Source organism: Sarcophilus harrisii, chromosome 2 (assembly GCF_902635505.1).
Source record: "Sarcophilus harrisii chromosome 2, mSarHar1.11, whole genome shotgun sequence".
NCBI classification, from domain to species: Eukaryota; Metazoa; Chordata; class Mammalia; order Dasyuromorphia; family Dasyuridae; genus Sarcophilus; species Sarcophilus harrisii.
Genome location: NC_045427.1, coordinates 305,881,015 through 305,893,037, shown reverse-complemented (window position 1 = coordinate 305,893,037; position 12,023 = coordinate 305,881,015). Strand labels below are relative to the sequence as shown.

Genomic DNA, 12,023 nt, shown 5'->3' with positions numbered 1-12,023 from the left:
GCAAACTCACAGAAAGAAAGACAGATACAAAAACCCACAGAAGGAGACAGAGGCCCAGATGGAGAGATAGCATGGGAGTTAAGGAAAGAGCTGGGGTATCATCATCTACACCTGCAGGGGAGTAACCAAAGCTGGGGGCATAGGGAGAGGGGCCAAGGTAGGTGAGCATACAGATAGATGGAAAGAGAGAAGAACAGACTAACTGACATGTGAGAGAGAACTTGGTTGTGGAGAGTATCAGTAAGCACTGAAACTTCTCCATTTCTCTAATGCTTAGTTGGCCTTGTTAGTCAGGTATTTGAAAAGGACCAGGTTAAGAACTCACTGTTCTATTGTATTTAAAATTTGAGGGGTGGTGGTATGAGGATTGAAGCCAGATCCCATTTTATAGGAGGGAACTTCATACACAGCTCCTGACACACACACCCTTGGGAGTCACCCCACATGTGTGAAACTGGCATGAAGGAATCATTAACATTCCCAGGCAATGGGAGTCTCCTTGGGAGGAGGTGGGATGGAGAGAAGGAAGCAGCAATGGGACGTGAGCAGACTAGAGAGCCAGCTGACTCGGCGTGGATCCAAGAGCCCTACATCTTAAGGCACTCAGGACATAGTCAGTTAGTCTTGGGTAAGTGCTTCAACCCCCACGTGTTTCCCATTAGACTCATTAGCAGCAAAATAGCAACAAGCAAACAGCATCAGGATCAGCTAATTAGAAAATATTCCACCAGTGTACAAGTGGACTACAAGTGGGAAACCATACACAGAGATGACACCTACAGGCAATTGTCTCCAGAAGACCTGCCAGGCTTAAAATCTAGGGTTAAGATTGGGAAGAGAAGACATGAAGAAAAGAAGGGTCAGAAAAAAGGAGTTAATAGGAAAAATGGATCACACACACACACACACCCCTTATTGTCAATATTCTTCAGTGACATCAAACCAATATTTCCAGTGTTGAAACTCCATTATGGCAAATGGTAAAGCTAGAAAGTTACAAGCATGCTTAAATAATGAGAATTTCTCTAGGATTCAAATGCCTAGTCTGGAAATCCAGGCTTGGATGGACCCATTTAATGGACAAGGAAGACTGGAAGAAATCCTGCTCCTGTCAAAGCCAAGGCATCCTGTCACTTCTTCATCTTGACTCCTAGCAGTGCCCCATTCACAACCAAACTATCCTTTCCAAAAGGCTCTTTTTTCCGGTAAGGACCAAAGTGACTTTACCAACCCAACTTTCTTTATCATGTTGCAGATACAGTAGCAGAGGGGGTAGTTTTAAGCCCTGACTTTTTTAAGCCCTGACTTTACTACTTGCCACATTTGTAGCCACTGAAAAATCACTTTGCTGCTCTACCCTAAATTCCTTCATTTTTAAAATGAGAAGGTTGGACTAATTGATCTCTGAAGTCCCTTCCAGCTCCAAAGTTCTGATATTTTTTTCCCCCATGACTCTTTGATCTCTCCACACTCCAGCTCTCCTGAATCATCTAAGACTTTTGTCTTCCTATGATTAGCTTCAAGCAACTTTTCCCCCTTTTCATATCATCTGGATAAGAGCTGAGAATGAAAAAGGAACTAGATGCAGTCAGAGATGACAGTCAATAAGCAGATTAATCCCATGTATCCAAGCATAGAAAGAGACAAGGAGAAGAAGAAGCACTCTCTAATTGTGAGTTGATGTGGCTTTGAACTGGAGTGGTCATTATGTGAGTGGAGAAAAGGGGCTGTATGTGAGATTATATATGTAGAATCAGTAAGATTTGACAGCTGATTGGAAATGTGAAGTAAAAGGGTGGTAGTGACCTTGATGGAAATAGGAAACTTAAGGAAAGGGGAAGCTTTGGGGAAAAGATGATGTTTTGGATATATTGAGTTTGAGAGTTGCACTTCAAAATGTCCAAAAACAGTTGGACATCATCATCAATAACATCACCATTGTCATCATCATCATCACCATCACCATTGCTGGAAACTATGACTAGATGCATAGTGCTAAGAATAATCTTTGCAGGAAGATAAACCTACAAGGAAAGATGATACACCAAGAAAGCAGGTGGAAAGAAAGAATATGAGAGAACAGTAGAATTTTAGAGTACACCTGTATTTAGAGCATATGATGAGGATGAAGACACAGCAGAAGAGACAGAAGACAGCACCAATCAACCAGACAGGTAGGGAAAGTACTAGGAAAGAGCAGTATCAACAAAAATCAATATAAAAGAGAGTATCCAGGAGAAAAGGATGACTCATGGCATCAGTTATTAGTGAGACGCTAAGAAGGAGATAGACTGAGAGACAACCATCAGGTTTGGCAATGAGGATGCAATAAACATGTATAATCTATATTAGATTGTTTACCATCTCAGAAAGGGAGGGAGACATAGAATTTGGAACTTAAAGCTTTAAAAAAACTGCATGTTAAAATTATTTTTACATGTAATTGTGGGAAAATAAAATATTGTAAATTATGGTATATGAATGTTATGGGATATTATTGTTCTATAAAAAATGACCAGCAGGATGAATACAGAGAGTCTTGGAGAGACTTACATGAACTGATGCTGAGTGAAAAGAGCAGAACCAGGAGATCAATATACACTTCAACAATAATACTACAATGATGATCAATTCTGATGGATGTGGATATCCTCAACAATGAGAGGATCCAAATCAGTTCCAATTGATCTGTAATGAACAGAATCAGCTACACCCAGAGAAAGAATACTGGGAAATGAGTATGGACCACAACATAACATTTCCACTCTTTCTGTTAATGTTTGCTTGCATTTTTGTTTTTTTCTTCTCAAGTTATTTTTACCTTCTTTCTAAATTCCATCTTTCCTGTGCAACAAGATAACTGTATAAGTATGTATACATATATTGTATTTAACATGTATTGGTCTACCTGCCATCTAGGGGAGGGGGGAAGGGGAAGGAGGGAAAAAGTTGGAACAGGTTTTGCAAGGGTCAGTGTTGAAAAATTACCCATGCATATGTTTTGTATATAAAAAGCTATAATAAATTTTTTTTAAATATTGTATTTTTTAATTTAAAAGCATCCAGTCAAGAACCAATATCGATAAATAAGCAACAGTATGAAGCCTGAGTTTGTTATCAAGAATTGAAGCAAAAAAAAAACTGAAGCAAAATGAAAAGATCTTGCTAAATAACTTTTCAGAGAAATTTGAAACAGAGATTTGATAATCAGGTATAACAAAATTTAACAGAATATGGCTCAATTGAAGAAGAAATTAGAAAGTGAAACGAGATGAAAACCCATGGTGACAAGAAATGAAACAAGTCATAGGTTAATACAAAAGAACTATTAAACAGTACCATAAAGAAAATGGTTTACATTGAACAATAGTTTCAGAATGTGGAAGCCCAGCTTGCTTCCCATTCAGCCTTGAGAGCTCCTCCTTGAGGTATTGGTCCAAGTGAAGCAGACACTGCATCTAGAAGCCCATAATTTTGCCTAGGACCAAAGAGGTTGCCAAATCAGAGGAAGGGCTAACTTAAGAGGCATTATCTTTATTGCCTAGAATCTCAGCCATTGAATCCCCTAGGATAATGAGACAAGCTGTTGAAGTTAAAAAAAGATCTTAATGAGTTTATAATGTCAATCAATTTAGATAGAGAGAAAGATTAATAAATAAAAATAGAATTAGGATAATTCAACAATTCATGTTAAATAGGTTAAATTGTAAAGTTGCCAGAGTTACTCCTTCAGCTACATAGTAGAATTATACATAATGTATTTTTGACTGTTATTAAATGTATTTTTCTTTTTTGGTTACTATTAGAGGCTCAGTGGATAGAGTGCTGGGCCTGGAGTCAGGAATATCTGAGTTAAATCTCACCTTACCTATGTGATTCTGAACAAGTCACTAAAGCTCTGTTTGCTTGTTTGTCCTTTGTTCTTGAAGAAGACCATGACATGAGGGAGGGGATGGCATGACATGCAAGTGAATTGGATTTAAGTGAGGGAGAGCTATGCAAGGTCATCTGCCTCACTTTCCCCTCCACTGGATGCAGTCTCCAGGACGATTGGAGACAGCTCATGATGCAAGGGGAGACTTTGGCCTTTTTAAGCTAAAGTCTTCAACGGTCTCAGTTTCCCTGAGGCTATACCTATTCAATGATTAAGGATAGGTAGCAACTGAGGCAAAGAATCTCCTCTTTCACCCAGTCCAAAGAAATCTAGATAAATAAATGAATCTGGGAGGGGAAGATCCTCAGGACCAAAACTAAAATGATTGCTACTTACATTCAATCTGAGTCAATCAGGACCCAAACAACACCTCTAGGCATTGATCTAGGACCTTTTGGTGACCAGTTAGAATCAGATGGGTTTTGGTCTGAGGCCTAGACCTTAAGAAAGCAATCTAGCCAGTAAAGCTCAAGATATCTTGGGAGGGTCCAAAGGTGAAAAAAAAATGCTTTTAAGAGCATCTGTTTGTTGGTAAGAGTATGACACTCTATGTGGACAGAGGGAGAAAAGGAGGGAAGAAGAAAGGAAGGAAGGAAGGAAGGAAGGAAGGAAGGAAGGAAGGAAGGAAGGAAGGAAGGAAGGAAAGAAGGGAGGAAGGAAAGAAGGGAGGAAGGAAAGAAGGGAGGAAGGAGTCTTCTAACTGATCAATTCCAATTTGTGGGCTAGCTTTACTGACAAAAATTATTGTTTGTCCTTCATTTTCCAGGAGGATCATGACATCAGGGAGGTGATGCCATGACATGCAAGTGAATTGGATTGAAGTGAGGGAGGGCTGAGCAAGGTCCCCTGCCTCATTTTCCTTTCCAGAGCCATTTGGGTCCAGTGGCAAAATATAGATCAAGACAATTGAAGATAACCCTGGATCCACTGGAGGAGGAAATGGCAAAACACTTTATTATCTTTACCAAGAAAACCTCATGAACAGCAATGATCTGCTATGGTCCATGAGTTCATGAAGAATTGGACAAGCCTGAACAAATTATTACTATTGCAAGCATATTTTTTCTCATTTAAAAACCAGTCAAATGTTTTGCATTATGATACATGTATCTTATGTATTTTAATATCAATGTAATATATAGATTTGGTATATTTCCAAATGATTTTCAGAGGACCGAAAGATTTTGGCTCGAAGGAGAAATTTAACACCCATTTCAAAGGCCTCTCCTACAGATGCTAGTTACTAGTATTGTACTATAACAAGCCAAATACAATGTTTAATATTGGCAGTTGAAACTGGAAGTTTGTTGAAAAACTGAGAAAAGGGTTAATGAAGATAGTTTGAGAGAAATGAGAGAGAATTCAAAAAGAGAATGAGGAAAATTTTCTTCCTTAGGAGATCTGTCAACTATATTTTATGAAGAAACATTATAAAGAAAATATGAGAAGTAAATCTGGAGAAATATAGTTGAGTAATGGCTTGAGAAAAAATGCAGAGAATATTGTCCCTAAAGCCCCTCCAAACACCTTTAAATAATGCCATAAAGCAATTTTCAAAGTAGCAGAACCCACAAAAAGATGGGGCAAAATAAGTTTCCAGCCAAAGATAACTTATAAAGTCAGCAGGAAAGTCTGTTGCACCTGGGTGAGAATGGACCACAATTCAGCGCAGGTTATGTCAGCATAGACCTGGCCCCAGCAAACCTGGAGTAGGTCTTGGGAGCCACAGAATCAGCAGCAACTGCTTCAGGAGGTCTCAGCCCATATATTGTAAAAGAGTCAAATAACTTATCAGAAAGAGATCATAGAAGTCTTTTTGTTGGTACTGGCAAAGCAACAATACTCTGTTCCTTTGTTCAACTTGAATCCAGTTTGTAGTCCTAAGTGGCAGTCCCAGGGCAAGAAGGAGCCCTGGCACACCAGAGCTTGCAACCATTATGGAGCAGGGACCTTCCTCATAGTTCCAGGGCAGAAAAGAGTGCTTTTGATCACCCACAGACCAGAGCAGAGAGCAGGAGAGTAGTAAACTCACCTCTCCTTAGATCATACCACTTTGGAAGAACTTAAAACATTCAAGTCCCAAAAAGTACCTCTGAAATAGCTGCACAAAACTCCAGAAGCTTGGGACTGTACACCTTCTATCCTAAAAGCAGAATTCTAATTTAACAAAATGTTAAAAGTCAAGAAAAAACTGGGAAGATGAGCAAACAACAGAAAAAAATTTCTAACCATAGAAAGTTACTATGGTGACAAGGAAGATTAAAGCACACACTCAGAAGATAACAAATTTAAAGCTCCTACTTCTTAAGCCTCTTAAAAAAAAAAAAAAAAGAATTGGTCTGAGACCAGGGAAGAGCTGGTCTCAAGTAAGAGAAGTAGAGGAAAAAGTGGGAAGAAAAATAAGAATGATGGAAGAAAATCCATGAAAAATGAGTCAACAGTCTGATAAAGAAGAAACACACCAAAAAAAAAATGCTGAAGAAAATAATACCTTAAAAACAGATTAGGCCAAATGGTAAAAGAGGTAAAAGAGGCAAAAAGTCAATAAGGAGAAAAATGCCTTAAAAAGCAAAATTTTCCAAATGGGGGGAAAGGCACAAAAATTCACCAAAGAAAAAAACTCCTTACAAATTAGAATTGTTCAAATGGAAAAGGAGATACAAAAACTCACTGAGAAAAACTATGCCTTAAAAATTAGAATTGAGCAAATGGAATCTAATAACCTTATAAGAAATCAAACAATAAAACAAAACCAAAAGAATGAAAAAATTGCATTTTGAAATATCTCACTGGAAAAACAAGTGACCTGAAAATAGATCCAGGAGAGATAATTTTAAAATTAATTGGATTGACTGAAAGTCATAATCAACAAAAAAGAGTTGCAACATCATTTGCAAGAAATGGTTGAGGAAAACTGCCCTGAAATTCTAGAATCAGAGGTAAAAAGAAATGGAAAGAATCTACTGATCACCTGCTGAAAGAGATCCCACAATGAAAATTCCCAGAGAAAAACATGGAGGGATCTTCTTTCCTTATAAAACTACTTTAACATCTTGGAAATACAGTTTATTTAAGGTATGTGTGTGTATGTATGTATGATGAAGAGGAGGGATTTTACTTGATACCTTAAATAAACTGTATTTCCAAGAAGTTATCAATAATTACAGTGATGATTAGAGATCACTCTGACATTCAAATGACTAAAGCATAAATAATTATGCCTTTGTGATTATTAATTATATTATTAATAAATTATATAGCCAGGAACTTTTAGATTCATTTACTTCTAGGTGATATATCATGGAGGGAAGAGTGTGTGTATGTGTGTGGGCACAAATTAACCCCAGGGTTAATATTTTCTCAGTAAAGTGGAAGGCAAGGCCCTCAACTGAAAGAAGGTGTGCGTGAGGGAGATAAGGAAAGGTTGAATAAACTCTGTGGGGAGGATAGAAATCAAATAAGAGAATAAAAGGATTGCCTTATGACACTAAGGGCCCAGTTGAGATTATATGTTTTAGAGAGAGTACAGTAGAATTAAAGTGAGAGGACTTGAATTCAAATTCTAACTAGAATTTTTGACAATCTCATTGGACCTCAATTTTCTAATCTCTAAATCTATGATTTTATGATCTTTCTTTTGTTCGAATTCACCCTATTTATTCCTCCACTCCCATCCACCCCACTCCCACCAACCAATCGTGGGCATTTGTTTAGCAGCAGTTCTAAAGGAAGAATTGTCAAGAAAGCCGTAATAATAACTCATTTGTTTTAAAGTTTGCAAACCATCCTCTTCACAATAATACTACAATATAGGGTTTTATATTATCTCTCTTTTAAAGATAAAAAGCTGAGACACAGAGCAGTAAATGAATTTTTCTAGGGTCACATAGCCAATAAGAGTCAGAACCAGGACTTGGATTCTGGTCAAAGCCCAACATTAGGATACTTTCAGCTTCATAGATGCTTTCTTCTGCCCTCCTGTTCAGTGAATTAAAACAATAGCCATTTTTCATAAATTACAAAGGAACAATGGACATCTGAGGAAGGAATATTCAAGAAATCTGATTGCATGCTAGTTCTGGAAGCCTAGAAACAAGTACTTGAAAAGGACCTGGTCAAAGATATCACATAAGAATTTTAAGTGCTGAAGGTGAAATTATAACTTTAGAACTTGGGGCCTTTTAAAACACATAGTAAGAATGTAATATGCACATTCATTTTTTTCAAATGAAAATATTTTAAAATGTGCCCTTCTAACCCCATCCCCCAAAATTCCTTTGGAAGGGAGTAGGATGTAAAGTACTAGAAAGTTAAGGAACACAGTTTTCCCACAAGCTCAGGAATGTCCTGCTTAGGAGAATTGGGGTCAACTCACGTTTGATGCACTGATTGGTGCTGTTGGCAGTCGTCCATCCTGGGCAGCACCGTCCCCCGCAGACGTTCCTCCTGCATGATTATAATGGTATTAGGAAAAAGGCATTCTGGGAATATCTGCCTGAGGATAGTGCCCAGCTTTAAATAACCCATATCCCTTTTCCATTGCTGTTTCCTTCTCAAGCAGCATACCTTTGACCTGTTTGGGGCATGTCAATCAAATTTTACCCACTGTATAGGGGCATTATGCCATAAAAAGCTGGGACAAGGAAATGGGAAAGCAATAGAAACCATGATTTGGATTTTTGAGGTGCTTATTTCATGGGGATAACACAATAAAGACCTATGTAAAAATATGAGAAGGAAGGAAGGAAGGAAGGAAAGAAGGAAGGGAGGGAGGAAGGGAAGAAGGGAGGAAGGAAGAGAGGAAGGGAGGGAGATAAGGAGGCAGGGAGAAAGGGAGGGAGAAAGGAAGGGAGGAAGGAAGGAAGGGAGGAAGGAAGAAAGGGAGAAAGGAAGGAAGGAAGGGAGGAAGGGAGAAAGGAAGAAAGGAAGGGAGAAAGGGAGAAAGGAAGGAAGGAAGGAAGGAAGAAAGGAAGGGAGAAAGGGAGAAAGGAAGGAAGGAAGGAAGGAAGGAAGGAAGGAAGGAAGGAAGGAAGGAAAGAAGGAAGGGAGAGAAGGAGAGAGGGAGGGAGGGAGGGAGGATTTCTCTAAAGAAGCACTCTGAATCAGGAAGCAATTATCACAGTAGGGAAAGGGTTCCTTGACTTTGGTCTTGCTATGTGGAGTAAGGGATTCTTTTGCAACAGGCCTAAATCCCTAAAACCCAGGACTGGACCAGAGACTATGGGTTGCTTTGGGCAAAAGAAGTTCCCTCAAAGCAAGCAGTTCTTAACTTTTTCTTTTAATATCATGAACCCATTTGGTAGATGGATAAAACAAACCTACTCTTTTGGAAGTCTGATGAAACCTATGGACCCCTTTTTAGCATAAGGCCTTTTTAAATACATAAAATAAAATATGTAAGATTACAAAGGAATCAAAGTATTAAATAAAAGTTCACAGGTTTTTAACCTCTGCCCTAAGGTCTCTTTGGTCTTGATTTGTACAAAAGTAAATTGGCCTTTAATATCAACACTGATCATCACTAATAGTCATTTTTGGGTGCCATACTATAAATATGACTTAGGGACCTAGGTGATGTTCACCAGGACGTTCAACTCCAGATAGTCAACTTGACAAAGGCTTTCTAAGTATGTTTCAGAACTGCAGAATATAAGTGTTCCCAGACTTATGAAGGGTGGTGTGCTTAGGTGACTGAATGAGCAAATACTTTATAATGAAGCTTTTCCTAATTTCCCTAGTTGCTAGTGTCCTCCTTACCCTACACCCTACCACAGTTACTTTATGCTTGGCACATAGTACACACTTATAAAATGTTTGTTGACTGACTGATGCTTTGAGATCCATAACAGTCAGCAGGTACTCCACAAATATGTCTCCTAGGTTTTGGACAAACTTCCTACAAAAGCATTAGACATTCAATACAAAGAGCTTCAATTCCAAAAGCTTGAAATGGACAGAAGAATTGTCTCAGAAGATCAGAGATACAAGAGATAGAAGAAGGCAATAGAGAAGTGAAGATTGAAGAAGTACAGATTTCAGAAGTGAAGAAAAATGGGATAAAGAGATGGAATGAAGAATGAGATCATGTGCAAAGTAGTAGAATGGATTAGAGTGGGAAAATCATAAAATGAATGATCTGCATGTTTATTTTATAGAGGAGAAGGATAGATTCTTCCTCTAAACTAAGTGATGATGAAGATTAACAAAGAAACTGAAGTCCTTTCTATCTTCCAACTTGTTCAGGTACACGGGAGCAGAAAAGATGAAGGAATTAGAAGTGAGGATGAGACTAGAAGATGGATAGATGGATTAGAGTGAGGATGACACTAGAGATACTTATTCCAGAGCTAGAAGTGAGGAAGCCTATACTAGAGAAGGGGAAGCTAAGAGTTTAGTGGAAGATAGATCAGAACTTGAGATGAGGAGTTTAGAGTTTAGAGCTCTTCCAAAAGGAAGAGCTGAGACTGGTGGCCACTTTTAAACCTCTGTGGGCAGCATGGGGGGAGCATCTGGTCCCACTTAGGAGTTTGTTTGACATTTGAGTGGACCCCAAAGCCTATGTGGTTTTTGGAGCCTCACAAACAATTCAAAATAAATTCCTTTCACTTAAAAAAAATCAATAACAAAAAAAGGAAACCCATTTCTGGCCTTCTGAACTAATATTATGGGGAGCTACCACCCAGGGAGCTCCAGGAATGTCCCCTACAGCCAAGTCACCCCTCTGGCCCATAGCTCAACCTTCCTGGATCAGACATTCCTAGCACTTGCCTCTTCCAGAAGCTTCATGCCCTCCAGCATTCTTCTTTCATCACCAAAACCTATTCCAGGAAAATCAAGTAGGGTGATAGGTCAATCACACCTATTCCTGAGTGCTGCCTTCCAATACTTGGAAAAAAGACCCTAGAACCCTTCCAGAATTTCTAGGAACTGAGTAGAGGGGGAAAAGAGGGGAAGAGGAGAGAATCTGCAGATTGTTGCTATTCTTCAGTCACGTCTGATTCTTCATGACCCCATTGGGGCTTTTTTGGCAAAGAGGCTGGAATGGTTTGCCATTTCCTTCTCCAGTTCATTTTAGAGATGAGGAAATTGAGGGTAAACTTAACCAAGATCACATAGCTAATAACTGTTTGAGGTGAGATTTGAACTCAAATCTTCCTGACTCTGGGCCTAGCACTCTGCGTTATGGTACCACCTAACTATCCCATTTATAGATCCCTGTCCTTTTTTAATGATTACAAAGTGTGTCAGTGAGGTCAGTGAGAACAAACAGAATTGGGTTTGTGGACACTGAGGACATAGAAGTGGTGGATGGATGGGAGCAAAGGGCTGTGAATAGCACAAAATCCATTCTGAGAAGTGTACTGGGGCCAAATATCCCTCTCTTATTAAATGCTGATAACATAGGAAATATGCCTTCAGGATTTGCATTAGGGAGAATGGTCATTTCCTTTGATAGCCTACTTTTCAATGGTCCCATCAGAGATGAAATACTAAGCTGGATGGATGCACCATGGGTCTGATCCAGGTTCACAAGATTTATGTTCTTACATTTGAGGAAGAACAAATTTGGCCCAGTAAGCCCCCTGAAGCAGATAACAGAGCATCAATGAATTGAGAGGGAATAAGAAGTAATTACTACTGTCTTTGCTTACCATAATAAATCAATAAGCTTTTATTAAGCACCTAGGCCCCATGTTAATTGCTTGGTTTACAGAGACAAAGATGAAACAATCCCTGCTCTCAAGAAATGTACATTTTATATCTAATGGGAGAGATAATACATTTGGAGGCAGCTAGGTGGTGAATGGATTAGACATGGAATCAAGGAAAACCTGAGTATTAATCCTACCTTAGAAACTTGGACAAATCTTTTAAATCTCTTAGTCTCAGTTTCTTCATGTGTAAAATGGAGATAATAGTACCACTTACTTCAGTGGGTAATGTGAAAACCAAATGAGATAACATATTCAGAATAATTAGCAAATCTTGCAATGCTATATGAAAGCTAATTACTGTATACTGCATAATTACATTTTAATTTTGAGGGAGAATGAAATAGCCGGGGAAGATCAGGAAATGTATCATGCTG

General features: G+C 38.7%; 1 protein-coding gene across 2 annotated transcripts in view; it reads right to left on the bottom strand.

The window, feature by feature from the left end:
- LTBP2 (latent transforming growth factor beta binding protein 2) overlaps nucleotides 1-12,023 on the bottom strand; it is a 183,917-nt gene that overhangs the window by 165,160 nt on the left and 6,734 nt on the right. For both annotated transcript variants that reach the window (XM_031952523.1, XM_012547766.3), the window contains exon 2: nucleotides 8,310-8,380. In XM_031952523.1, the coding sequence (XP_031808383.1) occupies nucleotides 8,310-8,380 (71 nt within the window). The remainder of the gene's footprint in view (nucleotides 1-8,309; nucleotides 8,381-12,023) is intronic.